The following is a 17,446-nucleotide window of genomic DNA, read 5'->3' as shown; positions in this document are numbered from 1 at the left end:
AGATTTAGACAATTCTTATCTAATTGAGGGGAGCAATATGTTTCATATAAATCCCATCCATTTTGCTTTCTATATTCTTTATTCAGAGATCAAAGGAATACTGAGGAGTCTTGGAGAGAAACCGTTTATCATATAGCCCTGGTGGCAGAAGGCTGCAGGGGCAAATTCATACATATAGTTCAATCTTTATAGCCCAAGTTTGCTTATCTGTTTCCAAAGTTCCTAGTCTGCTTCTTCCCCCCGTCCACTGCTCCAATGTCGGTCTGTCCACCATCTGCCATTGCCCACTGTCTGCTCTGCCCAGATCTCCCTTCTGCAAGCAAGCATGTTTAACTGCACCACCAAAATCTCCTAATATGAACCTTTTCAAATCAGGTTGGATCACTGCAATTAAGGGAGATTCATGTTCCAATTCGGGTCAAGTGGTTTACCTTCCATTTGGTCTGCCATGTATACTTCTCTACCATAACAATTAATTTTTCCTTCATGGAACCTGTGGATCTATTTTACAGAAAATTACATTTCCATAGAACATAACTTCAGAAAGTATACTTTTTATTGAAGACTATGTTAACAGAATAAGATTGATAATTCATATGCACATCATACCTCTAAATTTACACTGGTTTCCTCAACACAATTCCTTGGTGGCATGATTATCATTGTTACATTTTACAGATGAGAAAATTGAATCTCAGAGAGGTTAAGTGATTTGTCACACATCACACAGTAAATGTATACAGAGCACTTTTCCTTTAGATAGCTCAAAATAATTTTGTGTGTCAGCTTCCCCTCCTTACCACATTCCTGCTGCACATCATAACTACCACAAAGATAAGAATTCTCAATACAGAATAGAAAAATTAACTACCTAGGATGATAGAATCAGAAGAGGACTAAGTTTAGGCCTCTATAGTCAGCTTAGAGCCTCATCTACCAGTCATGTCTTTACTCCTCCCATACAGTGGGTATGTCACTAATCTGGAAGTGTAATCACTAAACAAACAATTTTTCCAAGTGCTTCAGTGATGTAAACCCGAAACCAGTGAAGAAAGCAATTAACTACAATCTTGATTAAATGTCCTGTTGTAAAGGCTGCAAACTGTGCTTTGCAGGTGCTTCCTCCAGAGCAAAAATAGCAGCACCCTTCTGGTTCGATGACCAGTTGTCCTCCTCTGAGTCACCATAGGGGTCCATTTTTTGGTACCATTCTTTTGGTGCTCATTATAGGTTCTCTTTTATTGATAATTTTCTGGTTTTTTATAAATAAAAATTTTATTATCATTTGCTTTTACATCATCTATATTCCTATTGTTCCTCTTACTAGAGAGCCAACAGCAAGTCAGTGCAATGGATATAGTTTTTCAGTCTAGAGTAAGGAAGATATTTCAAATTTGATTTCAGACACTTACTGACCTGGGGGAAAAAATCACTTAAATTGCTGTTTGCCTTATTTTCCTCTTCTGGAAAATGGGAATAGTAATAACACCAGGGTTGTTCTGAGGATCAGATGAGATAATTGTAATGTGCTTAGTAGAGTGCCAGTCACATACTAAGGGTTGTGTAAATGTTAGCTATTATAATTATTACTTTATAATAATGAAGAAACACAAGATAAAGGAAAATCTGTAAAGTTCCTCAAACCAAACATATTTTTAAAAAGTCTATCAAGTAGTATTCTATGTCAATAGTGCTTCAATTTTGGCTAGAGCACTGGCTCAAATCAGGACTGGAGTTCAAATATGACCTCAGATACTTTTTCTAGTTCGGACAAGTCATTTAATCCCATAGCCCTACTCAAAAAAAAAATAGTGCCTAGATTTGAACCAAACCTGGTCATTATTATTTCAGGGCATTTTGTTGTTTTTTTTCCTATTTCAACTATCAGTTTCTGCTTTGTCCAAATTGATTGTAAACTCACTAAGGGTTGAGTAGTATTTTCCCCCCTTACTTGTCTTGCCTACAATAGGTGCTTAATAAGTCAGTTGGTTGGTTACTTGTTAATTAAGATTAAGTTTTATAACAGAGTCTGCAAAATCAGAAGGTGATATAGCTGTTATAAATGCTAGTGAATGGAATCATTAAGTTCTGTGAAAAGAATTCTGGATGGAGATGTAACTGTAAAGACAGGAAGACCTGCTGCTTTCAAGTTCAACTCTAATAGCAACTGGCTTTGTGATAGTGAGTAAGCCACTTTACCCTTTCGGTAACTTAGGCAATTCTAGGAGAATTTGCTTTGTGCTTTAGGAGGGGATGTTCCATTCTAGGAATTTCCTACATTGTTGAGATCACAGGTTAGGTTAAAAAAAACCCAACTTAAAAAAAAGCCCACCAAACATCCAACTTTACACCAGATATAGATTGGTGATTAAGTAAATTAAAATCCAGGTGGGCACGGTTATAGAGAAAAGAGAAACTTTTTTTATGATTTGTATCAAAAAGATCTCTGGGATATAAGTTTTTTTAAGAAAGAGGGAACAATCCCTACTTGCAAGAATTTACAACTTAAAGGGAAAACGAAAACATTAAAATATACACACAGCATTAATGCAAAGTCGATAAATAAGCATATTTAAGTAAATTTGAAATATTGTTTTTAAAAAATTCGTCAGAGTTAAAGTAAAAAACAAAGCCAGAAAACGACAAAGGAAAGAAAAAGAAACGGAAAGCTAGAAAGAACACTGATTCCTGACTATGAATGAACTTGACCCGCTTGGCTCACCTTTCCCTTAACATGACAGCCCGCGCCAAGCCAGATCTCCACACACCTTCTTTGACTTACTCTCATTTTTTCCTGGCTACGAAGTGATACTCTCATTTCTCCTGGGAATGGGGGTTTCATTCCCTGGCTCTTTTCCCCCCGTCTTAAGCAGTGCTCCTGCAGAAATGGTATTTTCGTAACATTAGTACTCTGCTGTCCTGAAGAAACTCTTCATCAAAGAAACATAAGAACCTGAAAACCATCTCTGTCTCTCTCCTTTCCTCTACTCTAGCTCTCTCCTTCTCTCTCCTCTTTTGAGGCTCCTCCCAGCCTCCCGTTCCCCTTAGCCCACCCGAGTTTATCTCCCTCTTCTTTTCTCCCCCTCCTCTCGTCCGCGTCTCCCGAGGAAGGAGGACACTGACTTCTAGTCAGTTCTGATAAGCAAAGTGGCTCCCGGTGGTTCAAAGCAAGGCAATCCCCAGCCGGGGGGTGGGGTTCACGAACCAGCCTGGGCTGAGTGAGCCTAAGGAGCCACGCGAGGCAGACTCTCCTCCTCCTCCTCTTTCTCCTCCTCCTCCTCCCACTGCCCACTCGCCCCGCCCTCCAGTGTTCCCGGCTATTTTGGGCCGCCTGGGAGCTCTGGAGCTCTGACAGATGAGGATACAGTGACACAACAGCCACCGGCCCGGGGCACTTGTTGCAACCTGGAACTGTTATCAGTCCTGCGGGTTCCCTTTATTTTCCCTTTCTCCTTTGGTATCCTGGCTTCTTTCTTTCTGGGTGAGAGCTTTGCCACGGAAGAGCTCTCCCAGCTGGGGAACTGGAATGTTTTAGAACGCTTCGGTGGGAGCTATTGAGGAGGGAGGGAGAGCAAGCGAGAAAGCATCCAGCTGTTGCTGAAGTGGCCACCTCGCAGGCTACGGGCAGTGGCTCCTGCCTATGAAAACATGACTGACTCGGCTTCTACTAATGGGGACGGCAAGGACCCTGAAATTGAGCTCTTCGTGAAGGTAGGTCTGTGCCAAGCTCCACTTCCCCACCTGCCACTTACTGGCACCTTGAGTCGCCCCCGCCCTTGCAGTGGCTCGTGTGCGGAGCCCGGGGGAAGGAGAGGAAGGGGCCAGCGTGCTCCTATGGGGGTAGCTGTCCACAGGGGGGCCGCGCGTCCTACCGCACCAAGGTCGCCTTCTCGAACCCCAGCGCTCCCGCGAAAGAGACGGGAGTCTGGTGAAAAGTTGGCAGGTATCCGCCGTTTACTTTTTATCTGGGAGGATTTGTCCTGCGCTTTGTCAAACCTGCCGCCTAGGACCGACTGTGTCGTCACCTCCTCAGTTTCAGAAACTTCGCTTGTCTTCCACCTGGGCTTGGTTGCCAGAGGAAGTTTAAGGGGAAGGAGATAGAGGCTGGTATCTGGATGCTGAGGCTAGGAAGGGAAAGACAGGACATGTAAACCTCTAGGACCTTCTCTGAAAGAAAAAGGAAAAAAATGGTCAAAGATTATAGATAACAGAAAGTCAATTCAGTACTTTCCTTATCTTTTTTTTTAAAGTAGGAACTACCTAAAAGGCAAAAAACAAAGTATCCCCTGCTCTGCAAAGCAAGGTATCTAGAATGCACGTGAAGGTGATAACTTTCATTATCATGATTGGTCTGAAAATTGAAAGCTATTATTTGGAAATGTTGAGTTAGTGAACAAAAGGCGAAAACTTTGGAATAATCAACCTCCGAGAGGGTCTGAATGAACAGCATAGAGGCCCAGTACAAAATTGAGCAGTCTTGTTCTCTAAGTGAAATGGCCTAACCTGATAGCTATTATAATTCATTTGCAGCCTGTAGCTAAGAGAAGAGATCTGGCAGATCTGGTTGCTTTCTCTGGTCCTACCTGTGTGAAGAGAAAGAAACTTCTTGCATGGGCACCCTCAGGAATTAAGTAATTTAGACCAAATGATTGAATATTACCTCTAGAAATTTTGTTGAAGGAAATGGCAGTAGTTCAAACTACTGGGGAGGTTAAAGATCAAGAAAAGAGGGTATTAAAATTCTTTAAAATGCAAAGGCAACCCCAGATAAGTTTGAGGTCAAAGGAGCAGCAGAAGCTTCATAGTTGCAGTTTAACTGAATCCTCCCTGGTATATAAAGGAAATCCTTTCCACAGGGGACCCCCTCACCATTTTTTTTCAAACTATTAAGGAAACTTGAAGTACCTTGCAACTCCAAGAGCTTTAGAAATCCCATGACACTTTACAACACTCATTCGGTCCCTCTAAAAAATCTAAAATCCAGTTGTTGGCTCTTTTTGCACTAGGAAATTGGATACACCCTATGCCGGACCAGCTCTCTACAGTGTCCTTTTAGTTTCAATGAATCTGCTTTGAGCTTGTGTTACCTGCAAACCCATAACGATTTTCTAAATTATCTCTGGAAGTTTATTTGTGAGATTTGTGACATGTTTTCTCTGGACCCCCTCCCTCTGCTCCCTCCAGTCTTTTTCCATCTATTTCTATGACAACTCTCCAGGTGCCTTGACAGATAGGAACCATAAAAGATGAGAAAAAAAACCTATCCATTCCCAATGATGCTTGTCATCTATATCTGTAGCTGAGTTGTGGCTGGGTTGTATTGTGTGGACCAGTCAGGAATGGCCTCGATCACAGCTTCCAGGTCGGGAGAGGAAACCTGAACAAAGAGATTAGTCTTGCTTGTCTCCTGGAAGACAGCTATTTTGGGGCTTCCTCAGATTCCCTAAGACTAAGTAGGTAACTTTAGTCTCAGATTCCTGAATGACTTAAAAAACACAAATGTGCCCTTCAGATCCAAAAAGGCCACTCTGTGGTGCAGGCACCAATGTTATTTACATCCAGAAAATTTGACATTGACAATCTCTAAGAGTTCTTTCTATGACATAAAATCTCTACTATCCCAAAGGGCTTTTAAAAATAACCACAATGATCAATTTACCCCACAAAAGATAATCCATAATTATTAACCAAATCTTTTATAACAAGTCCAATGATCTGGCCAGTACTGGGGAGTTGAGGGAATTCTTCAAAACCAATTTTCATTTTTGAACAGCTAAATTCAGTCCTGCCTTTGATGCTTAGCAGATGTATGACTGTGGAAATCACTTAAATTTTCAGATTCTGAGACAATTCTAAGACTACAATTTTTTTTATATCTTGGTTTTACATCAACCTAATTTTCTAATATATCACTATCTCCCCCTTCTAGAGGGCCATCTCTTATAACAAAGAATTTTTAAAAAGAAAAACAAATTAACAATCAGCACATCAACCTCTTGATGATAGTAACTTCCCTCTGTTATTTCTTATATATTCTAGTTTGTTGGTACCTACTGGATGCTTGTTGTCTTGCCTATTATGTTAAGAGTCTTTCAAAGATAGGGACTCTTGTTCTTCTTTGTGTGCCCAGCAAGCAGCAGAGTGCTTAATGCACAGTTGTTGTCTAGTCATTTCTGTTGTGTCTCACTCTTTGTGATCCCATTTTGGTTTTTCTTGTCCTTCTACTCCTTTTTATAGATGAGGAAACAGAGTTAAGTGACTTACCCAGGATAACACAGCTAGTAAGTATATCTGAGGCCAGATTTGAACTCAAGAATATGTCTTCCTGATTTCAGGATTGGCATTGTAACCACCGTACCACTTAGCTGCCCTCACCTACTAAAAAGTAGTTGCTTAATAAATGTTTATTGACAAATCAATTGACTGTTGATGAATCCCTACTCTCATCAAAATAGAGACAGTTGATGTAGTGACTTGGCCAAGTGATTTACTTTCTCTGACCCTCAATTTTTTAACTGGATTCTCATTCATGGGGATAGAAAAATGTTTGCAATATTCTGATAAAATTACATTGGTCAGATCTTTCAACAGTTTCTTTTAAAGAAGCAATTTTACTTTATAGAATAAGATTTTTTTTTTTAGTTTTTGTAAGGCAATGGGGTTAAGTGACTTGTCCAAGGTCACACAACTAGGCAATTATGTGTCTGAGATTGGATTTGAACTCAGGTCCTCCTGACTCCAGGGCTGGTCCTCTATCCAATGTGCCACCTAACTGCCCCCAGAATAAGATTTTAAAGAAAATACTTTACTTTTTCAAGAGGGGGGGAAAAAAGATCACCAATTACAGAAGGATCTGTGAGTTAATCACAGACTTACATATCCTTTACTAAAGACAGATTGCAGCCCATATATGCCTAGTAGAAAAATCCTAAGATTATCATTGTCTGAGGCACTGAGGGGTTAAGTGATTTGTCCAACTACTAAGTGTCAGAAATGGGGTTTGAATCCCTGGGTCACCATTTCTTCATCATAAAACTAGGGTGTTGAACTAAATGGCTACAGAATTCCCTTCTAGCTTTCAGTCTTCAACCTGTGGGCAGAGCCAAGATGGCGACATGAAGGGATCCAGTCTTAGGAGCTCTCTGATAAAGCTCATCAGCTAAGGACCCTAACTAAACTTTCGAGAGACAGAACCCACAGAGGGAACCAGTGAGGCAGTTCTCCTACTCAAGGTAACCTGGAAAAGAGCAGAAAGGCTCTGCTCCCCAGGGTCCGAGGGGCGGCCCACCAGAGGGGCGGCCCACCAGAGCCAAAGAACTTCAGCCTCTCAGAGGCAGCCCCAGGGCACTGGGAGCTGGGCGGCTCACAGCAGCGGAGGAGTCTCCTGAGCTGCACCCCGGGGAGCACCGGGGGCAAAGTGGGGGAACAGTGGGGGGACCTCTGCCAGAGCGAGCACGTGGAGCCCAGCCCTCAGGGCACACAGCCAGCAGCTTGGTCTTTCTGCAGCCCAGAGTGGAAACAGAAGCAGGCAGAGCCGGTAAGCAGGAGCCCCCAGGGCATGAGCCCATTGAGCTGAGGGAGGGGAGAGAAGAGAGACTGCAAGTTCAGTCCTCTGCCTCTAGAACAGGACTCTGGGGCTCTGACCACATTCAGATCCTGTTCGCAGTCTAGCCCCCCCCCCAAAATAGAACAGCAGGGCCACCCCCCACCTCAGCACGGTGGCAGAGGGGGGCGCTTATGGTCATTCACAGACCAGGAGAGAGGACAGAGCCTCACACACTGAGACCCTTGTGGGAGTGTCCCAAAGGCTCAGGAAGCACCCCAAAAGCAGGCTCAGGCTGGGGAAAATGAGCAAGCAAAGAAACAAGAGGAAGACCATTGAGAAATATTTTGCAAATGAGCCCAAGAAGGATCAAAATACTCAGTCTGAATATGAGGAAGCACAAGCTCCTGCATCTAAAGACTCCAAGAAAAACAGAAATTGGGTTTAGGCTATGACAGAGCTCAAAAAAGACTGAAAATCAAATGAGGGAATTGGAAGAAAAACTGGGAAAAGAAAGGAGAGAGATGCAGGAAAAACATGAAAATGAAGTCAACAGCTTAGTCAAGGAAATCCAAAAAAATGCTGAAGAAAATAGCATGTTAAAAACCAGCTTAGGTCAAATGGATAAAACAGTTCAAAAAGTTATTGAGGAGAAGAATGCTTTAAAAAGCAAAATTGGCCAGATGGAAAAAGAGATAAGAAAACTCTCTGAGGAGAACAAATCCTTCAGACAAGGAATAGAATTCAGGGAGATTGATGAATTTACCAGAAATCAGGAATCAATACTTCAAAACCAAAAAAATGAAAAATTAGAAGAAAATGTGAAATATCTCATTGAAAAAACTGATATGGAAAACAGACTTAGGAAAGATAATTTAAAAATTATTGGAATACCTGAAAGTCATGATCAGGAAAAGAGCTTTGACATCATTTTCAAAGAATTACTACAGGAAAATTGCCCTGATATTCTAGAAGCAGAGGGCAAAATAGAAATGGAGAGAATCCACCGATTCCCCCCGAGAAAGAGATCCCAAAAATCAATCTATCAACCTGTAAAAAAAGTCAAAGTAATTCAAATAAATAGGTGATTATTCTTGTTCAGTAGTTCAGTTATGTTAAACTCTTTGTGTCTCCTTTTGGAATTTTTGGGGAAATGATATTGCCATTTACTTCTCCAGCTCATTTTATGAATGAGGAAACTGAAGCATACAGGATTTAAGTGACTTGCCCAGGGTAATACAAGTGGTATGTATCTGAGGCCAGATTTGAATTCAGTAAGAAAATCTTCCTAAATCCAGGCCTAGTGCACTCTCTATCTACCTCACTGCTTAGTTGCCCAAATGAGTAGTAGGTAAATCCAATAAGCCCATAATTTTTTTAATTAATTAAAAATTTTTTTAATTATTTAAAAAAATAACACCAAGATTAAGGTTATCTGGCTTCAGGATATGAGGTTATCCTTTAGTTTGTTTTATTTATTTGTTTATATACAGAGTTTGAATTTGTATGCAGCATTCCCAAAATGACAGAGATTGCACTGAGAGCTTAAGTGACTTTCTTTATTTTTTATTTTTTTAAATTTAAGGCAATGGGGTTAAGTGACTTGTCCAAGGTAACACAGCTAAGCAATTATTAAGTGTCTAAGGTCAGATTTGAACTACCATACCAGAGAGCTATATGAAACTCTCAAAGTAAAAGGTATACATTGATTACAGGAAAAAAAATTATTTGGTATTCATTTCTTTACCAGGAAGCTTGTCACATAGCTAACTGGTGTAACTTTTTTTCTTAACACTTGCCTTCTTTTCTCCTGGGCCTATGTAGTTATTTTTTTCTCCTAATAACTTGCATTTACTATGTAAAATTAGATAATTCCACTATTGTCATCTCCATTTTGGAAAAGAATACATTTAGTCTCAGAGAGTGTAAATGATTCAACCATAGTCAAATAAAGAACCTGTGATTTTACAGGGATGAATTCTAACCTAGGTCACATCTAGTCTACAGTTTATTATGTTAGCTTTCTTTGGCTTACAGGGTTTAAATGACTTGTTCATGGGCCATATTTACAGCTAGTGTATTTCAATGACAAAATTTGAACCTTGTTTTCAATTTGCCCCAAGTGTAGTCCTCTTTCCATTGTATTATACTGCCTCCAATCACCCTGTCTCCTTTCTGTCTGAGAAGGCCCTCTTGTTATAGTTCTTAAATGTTCTTAGTTGTCAAACAAAATTTCATATCTAATTTGGGTTTTACCAATGGAATATAAACAAGTATACTCAGGTAGGTCTTCATAGACCCTCCTAGTGGTACTAAGGGTCATCCAGGGCTATCTCCGGTCATCCTGATTCAAATCTGGCCACTGGACCCAGATGGTTCTGGAGGAGAAAGAGAGGTTGGTGACTTAGCACAGCATCCCCTCACTCTAGTCCAGTTCATGTGCTTGTCATGGCATCACCTTGCCTGATGTCATGGTCTTCTAGAATGAAAGACAACATCATCATTATTATCATCTTCATTAGTGGCCCTTAATAGATGGGAGAAGGTAGATGATTGGTGAAAAGGACATTCTGGGTAGAGATGAATAGGAATAAGAAATAAGTAGGGAGAGATAGAGTAGAGATTTTATTTTTATTCTTTTTTATTTAATTAGTTAATTTATTTTGAATTTTACAACTTTTCCCCAATCTTGCTTCCCTCTCCCCACCCCCCACAGAAGACAGTATGTTAGTCTTTACATTGTTTCCATGGTATACACTGATCTAAGTTGAATGTGATGAGAGAGAAATAATATCCTTAAGGGAAAAAAATAAAGTATAAGAGATAGCAAAATTACACAATAAGATAATGTTTTGTTTTGTTTTTAAAGGTAAAGTCTTCTGTCTTTGTTAAAACTCCACAATTCTTTCTCTGGATACAGATGGTATTCTCCATCACAGATACCCCTGATTGTTGCACTGTGAATGAGCAAGTCCATTGAGGTTGATCATCACCCCCCATGTTGCTGTAGAGATTTTAAAAATAAAAATGTCACAGAGTTAGAAGTGAGCTTTGTGCACTTATGTGAGACAATAAAGAACCTGGCTAATTGACAAAGAGAGTTTATATTGGGATGAAATCCTACAGGAAATTAGCTCAGTAGGGTGGAGTTGTGTAATAGAGAGCCTTGAAAATCAAAAAAGGTGGAGTTTTTAAAGGAAAAGTATAGTAGATTCTTAAGAAAGAGGAATAACAGAAGGAAAATAGATAAAGGAAGATCAAGGTTGCATAAATTTGCGGAACACTGAGATAGGAAAATCAGCTAGGAAGCAATTGCCATAGTCTGAGTCAGGGGGGTGATGAAGATTTCAGTGGGAGGGGAATGGATGAACCTGAAAGAAATGAGTAGGGAAAATGTTCTAAACATTGTAACTGGATGAATGTAAGGGACAAAAAAGTGCATGGTGTCAAGGAGGAAAGATCTTTAAACAAGATATTCAGGTCTCTGCTCTGTACTAAAATGAGAAGTTTCCCTTAGAACCTTCTTAACTTCTCAATAACATACATGCCCAGAACTTTAAGTGGTAGGGATGCAATAGGAAACAGGACAGTCACTTACACCTAGGAGTTTATAGTGTTATCAGGGGGAGACAAAGCATATAAGAGTATTCAACCATAGGTCAGCTAGGCAAGACATAGAACTCCTTAAGAGAGGAAAGGCAAAACACCTAGGTCTTAGCAGATCACATAGTAGGACCTGGTGGACCTAAGAACATACTGGACCAGTAAGTGGTTGGCCTCCACCTTACCAAAAGGATTATGGTTGGTGGATAGAGGCTGAACCTACGGTCAGGGGATTTAAATTCAAATCTGGCCTCAGATACTTCCTTGGCTATGAGACCCTGGGCAGGTCACTAAACTTGTTTGACTCAGTTTCCTTATCTATAAAATTAGAATAATAATCATATCTTGCAGGGTTGTTGTGAGGTTCAAGTGAGATAATAATTATAATGTACTTAACACAGTGCCACATAATAAACATTACAAAGATATTAGCTATTTATTACTTATTTATTTTTTTAGAGTCAGAAAAAAATTTTTTATTCTGCTTTGGTTAGTAGAAGCTAAGAAAAAGAAAGATTAGCAGTAGCAACAGTAGCAGCAGGTGCTATGAGGGAATGTGCAGTAAGGATACAGGGGCAGAAGATTTTATTTGGGGAATGATGTTCCCCAAGAGTGGGCTAGCCTCCTAAAGGGAAAGCAGGCTGATGTTAGCTATTATTAATCTCAAAAACAGCATGAATGGCCATTGACTGGAGAGACTAGGACTTGGCATCATGGTGAGTGGGCAGGGAGAGGATAGAATAATCTGGAGGAGATTTGGAGTACAATAGGTATTCCAACCTCTCTCCTTCAGAAATATGTATGGGAGTGGGGGGTGGGAAGAATCAGCATTCAGCCAGGAAAGGGGGAAAAGGAGATATTCTGATAGAATCCGGGCAGGGGATGGATCAGAGCTAATATTTTTATATTCTTGGATTGGAGAAGAACATATTTAGATGCAGGTGAAACCTTGTGAACTTCTTTCATTTCTGACCTTGTAGCAGCTGAATGTTAGTCTCAGTTTTGCTACCTAAACCAGAAGAAGGAACTTCAGATCAAGAATGATGCCACTGGTATTTGAAGATCTGGATAAACTTGAGTCAGGCACTTTTTACCCTTCTAAGCAGATTTCAAAAAATCCCATGGACCCACCAAATCTGTGGCATTCCTACCCTTTCCACTTTCTCCTTGATTATCTTTCTTTGCCAAAACCATGAATATTTTGTAGTGTGCATAAAACCACAGGATTTAGATCCTGAAAAGACTTAGAGGTCATGTGGTCAAAGTCATCATTCAGAGAAGTGACATAAAGTACCCAAGGTCATATGGTCTGTAAGTAGCAGAACCAAAATTTAAACTTGTCTTCAAATCCTGTTTCTTAGACTATAGCACATGTCTGAAATGCCTAATATAATTGAATGTGTGATCAATATAAGCTTATTGACAGAAATTAAGGAGTAAGTTCAAGACCATCTATTCTGAGCTTCTCATTTTATCTTTGAGTGAATTGAGACACAGTATCAGAGTCAGAATTTGATGAAGTTTATCTTGAAAACTTTACCTCCTGTTCTTTCATCATAGCCTATATTTGATTTCTACTTTTTTGACAGGCATCCAATATCCTCAAACTGTTCCGATCCTCCCACTTTGGCCAGCCTCCAGACCTTCTCTTCCTCTGATCTATCCCTTCCCTATGTACTCTCCTACCCCACCCCTAATCTCTACTACCATGGCATAGTGGAAAGAGAGGTTGGGTGAAACCTATAGTTTCACCAATACAAGGGATATCTGATGTGGACACTCCTACCCACCAATGGAGATCAACTCCTCACCTGTAACTTATGGTATTAGAGAATTGTTTGGTCCCTGAGAGGTCAGTGATATAATTATAGACACATGAGTATATATCAAAGAATTTGATCCTAAGTGTTCTTAAAAGTAGATGGATATTTGCTTCATTTTACTATATTATTATTGTTATTTTTATGGCAAAAACATAAGGTTTACTATAGTCTCAGATGTAAAAATGGCACCTCCCCATCATCAAAACTTACCTTTTTCTGTACCCTGCATCTCAAGGACTTGTGTGTTCTAGTGAATTAATAAGCTCATAGGATCAGGAACTAAAAGGGACCTTAAAAATTCTTTAATTTAGACTCCTTCATTTGACAGAGGAAGGAATTGACACTTTGACTAAGTGACATAACACAAGGTCATAATACAAGTGACAGTGAGAATTTGAATTCAGGTGCTCCCATTCCAGATCCACTGTGCCATTTTTTTTTTTGTTATTTAGTCTTTTTCATTTGTATATGATTATTCATGATCCCATTTGGTGGGTTTTTTTATTTTGGCAAAGACACTAAAGTGGTTTGTCATTTCCTTCTGTAGCTCATTTTTAAGACAAGGAAACTAAGGCAGGAAGAGTGAAGCAATCTGTCGAGGGTCACATGGCTACTAAATGTCTAAGACTGGATTTGAACTCTGGAAGATAAATCTTCTTGACTCCAGGTCCAGATCTCTATCCACATAACTGTTCTTGAACCATAGCTTTCTATTATGTTATGTTTGCATTTCATAGAAGCCTCCTAGAATCATACCTTAACTCAATAAGGTAAGCACTTTAACTGGAAAGAATTTCAAATATCTTGGACTGGTGGGAAAGAAGGGGCCTTTAGGCACTCCTTGAATCTCTCCTTTTAGAGCATCCACAACCACATTTAACAAGAGTTGACTTAATTTAAACTCAATGTTTTTCTCTTTCTGCTCTATTGATAATGACTTTTTCCCCAGAATAGAAAAACAAAAATATGATGTAAAAGGTCAATTGTGTGAGAGAGATAGTTGGTGCATTACAGAAAGTGCTAGTCTTGAAATGAGAAAGACCTGAATTTGAATCCTGCCTCCGCCACTTACTATGTAATTTGAGGCAAGTCACTTATACTCTCTGCCTCAGTTTCCTCATCTGTAAAAAAAAGAGCATTCTACCTCACAGGGCTGTTGTGAAAATCAAATTATATATATGTAATGTGCTTTTAAAATGTGAAAGGACTTTATAAATGTGTTAGCTATTATTACTCAGAGCAAATAGTTTGACTGTTTTGATTATATAGATTACTCAATTGAGTCAATAATTGTTTTGACTCTGCTTCTATTAAATTGGACAAGAGTTTCCTTTCAAATGACCAAACTGACATTTGACTTTACAGCCTCAATTCTATTTATGATCAAAGTTATATGGAGGAGGAGTGAAGGTAAATATAACATTCAAATTTTTCTGGACACATGGGACTGTTCATAGGGTTTTGCTTTATTTGTTTGTTTTAGAATGGGGTGTGATCTCTTGATTGGAGAAGTTCTGTGTGGAAACTCCCTTCACTGATGAAGATTTGGCAAAGGATTATAATTTATATTTATTAAACAAATGTAATTTATAGTTCAGTTGTCTGGAAAACGAAGACTTGCCAGTAGATACATTATTAGTATGTGCAGGACTTAACCAGTATAAGGCAGGAATTGAACCTAGGTTTTTCTGAACCTGAGTCAAAACTTCTGTCTTCTTCTGCAGGGGTCAAACATATAGCATTCCTAAATATGCATTGAACCCTAATATGTAATTGGGGAAATATTTAGCAAAGCAAATGAAAATACTTTTTTTGTTCAGTTGTTTGTTATATTTGACTCTTCATGACCCCACTTGGGATTTTGTTGGTTAAGATTTGTAATAGTTTGCCATTCCCTTCTCCAGCTCATTTTACAGATGAGGAATTTAAAGCAAACAGTTTGCAAGCTAAATTGCTCAGCTAGTGTTTGAGAGCAGATTTGAACTCGAGTCTTACTGATTATAGGTCTGGCACTTTATTCACTATATCCCCCTGTTGTCCCAAAATACCATAAAACATAGATAATTTGGTTTTCTAAGTCAATAGGAGTCCAGTAGGATTCTAATATGCAGTTTAGTGGTAGCCATTTCTATTTGCATTCTACACCTATGCTCTATTGCATGATGTCCTTTTAGAAGAAACAGTTCTTACTATTGGGTTTGGGAGAAAGAGTAGTTAGGAAATTACTATCACAACTAGTAGTCCCTGCCTTATCAATTTAATCTTGGACTTTGGAAAATATCTTTTAAAATTAGATAAATTTGAATATACTGTGATCTAAAGTGTCAGAGTGAAACCTCTCTGAGGCCAGAGGATGGATTAGAATCAGTGAGACTTTGAAGATGTCACAGGCAATAGTAATAACTTCCAGTAGAATGCCAGTTACTTGAGGGTTACTTCCCCACTTTTTGTCCCCACCACTTGGCACCATGCCTAGCTTACATGGGCAATTACATAGTTATAGAATCATGTTTATATTTACATAACACTTCTGTGGTATACAAGATTCCTTTTCACTCCATTCCTGTGTGTTGATTGCTCAATAATGTTCATCCCCATTTTATAGATATGTAAATAGAGATTCTTAGAGGTAAAGTTATTTTTCAGTGACCACATATCTGTGAAATGTCTGAAACAACATTTGAACTCTAGCCTCCAGATTCCAATTTGAGCATGCTATTCATTTCTATATTCAGCCATGCAAACGAGATTGTGGAAGAGATTGGGAAATCAGAAAAACTACATGAAAGGTAGTATAGAATCATGGGGAAGAGGAGTAGGCATTAAGAGGATGAAGATGGTGGTGGACTGGTAAAAAAAAAAAAGTTACTTGTTCTGAAGAATGGATAGGATTCAGATAAGGAGATTGTGATTCAAGCATTAACAACAAGTATACTAATTGCTGAGTCTACATAACTCCCATGATCTATCCTGTCAAACAATCAACACAATGTGGAAAAAAAAGTAGTCAAATCAATTATTTGGGAGGGAGGCTAGAATGTATAAGTTAAGTTGGGGAGGGGGTAGAATGTACAAATTCAGCTAGGTTGGATGAGGAAATTGTGGGAAATAAGATTATTATTTGGCACCTGATTATGAAGCATCTTAAATTTGACTAAAGGATTTCATTTAAGCTATAGGCAACAGAGGAGCCAAGGAAGGTTTTTTCAAGCAGAAGAAGTGATAAAAATAGTGTTTTAGGTAGATTTACTTGGTAGCAAAATGCTGAATGAATTGAAGGTTGCTCCAGGAATATGATAATGATGGCCCAAACTAAGGTGTTATTAATGCTATTAATGAGACAAGATGAGAATAATGTGAGAGACATTTTGAAGGGGGATCTATAGGACTGAGAGAGTGAGGGAGAGGTAAAAGTCAAAGATGACCCTGAGGCATACAGCCAGGGTGACTACTGTCATATGACATTTTTGCCCACTGGAAAAACCATGGAAATGAGGTTGGAATTTGAATTTGGGGAATAAATAGGAAATTTGGTTTAAGTAGGCTGAATATGTTAGGCCATCCATATAGAAATGTGAGGCCTGCAGTTAAAGATGTGGGACTCAAGAGATAGGTCAGGGATGATGCTTAAGGTCTTTAATCAGTTGCTAAGTCTCACCTATTATGCAAGTAACTACATAGCCTATCTCCCATTTGTCCCCCTCTTCTCCATTCATACAATCACTACTCTAGTTCAAGCCCTCATTGCTTTTTTTTTTTTTTTTTTTTTTTTTTTTTTTTTTTTTTTTAGGATTTTGCAAGGCAATGGGGTTAAGTGGCTTGCCCACACATCTAGGTAATTATTAAGTGTCTGAGGCCGGATTTGAACTCAGGTACTCCTGACTAGCTGCCCCCTCCCTCATTGCTTTTTAAGTAAGTCTACTTACTTTCTGTTGGATAGAATGCCCAGGCTTAGAGTCAGGAAGGTGAGTCTTCTGAGTCCACATCCAGACATTTAACTATGTGGCCCCAGGCAAGTCACTTGACCCTGTTTGCCTCCATTTCCTCAAATGCAAAATGAACTGCAGAAGGATATAGCAAACCATTGAAGTCTTTTTGGTAAAAAGGCCCTAAATGGTGTCACAGAGAGATGGGCATAACTAAAATAACAACAATGACAAAATGAAGATAATAGCACTCATCTCACAGAGGATCAAATGAGATAATCATTATAAAGCACTTGGTACCCAGTGCCTGGAAATGGGTGAGTGCTATATCAACTAAATGCTTATTATGTGTCAATACTGTGCTAAATGCTGAAGATTCAAAAAGCAAAAGATAATACTTGCCCTCAAGGAGCTTACAATCGAATAGAGAAGACATGCTGCAAACAAATATAGACAAATGTATACAGGATAAATGGGAAATAATTCACAGAGAGAAGACACTAGAATTAAGAAAGTTTGAGGAAGGCTTAATGTAGAAGATGAGAATATAG

General features: G+C 39.1%; 1 protein-coding gene across 2 annotated transcripts in view; it reads left to right on the top strand.

Annotated features, from left to right (window-relative positions):
* CLIC5 (chloride intracellular channel 5) overlaps positions 1-17,446 on the top strand; it is a 198,496-nt gene that overhangs the window by 69,120 nt on the left and 111,930 nt on the right. The window contains exon 1 of one of the 2 annotated variants that reach the window (XM_074237085.1): positions 3,334-3,711. The exons of the other annotated variant lie outside the window; for it this stretch is intronic. Coding sequence (XP_074093186.1) covers positions 3,649-3,711 — 63 coding nt within the window. The 5' untranslated portion in view covers positions 3,334-3,648. Of the gene's footprint in view, positions 1-3,333; positions 3,712-17,446 lie in introns of those variants that run through there. 2 annotated transcript variants of the gene reach the window in all.

Source organism: Macrotis lagotis, chromosome 5 (genome assembly GCF_037893015.1).
Source record: "Macrotis lagotis isolate mMagLag1 chromosome 5, bilby.v1.9.chrom.fasta, whole genome shotgun sequence".
In the NCBI taxonomy this organism is placed as follows: domain Eukaryota; kingdom Metazoa; phylum Chordata; class Mammalia; order Peramelemorphia; family Peramelidae; genus Macrotis; species Macrotis lagotis.
Note: the sequence above shows the minus strand (reverse complement) of the source record. Positions and strands in the feature narration are given on the sequence as shown.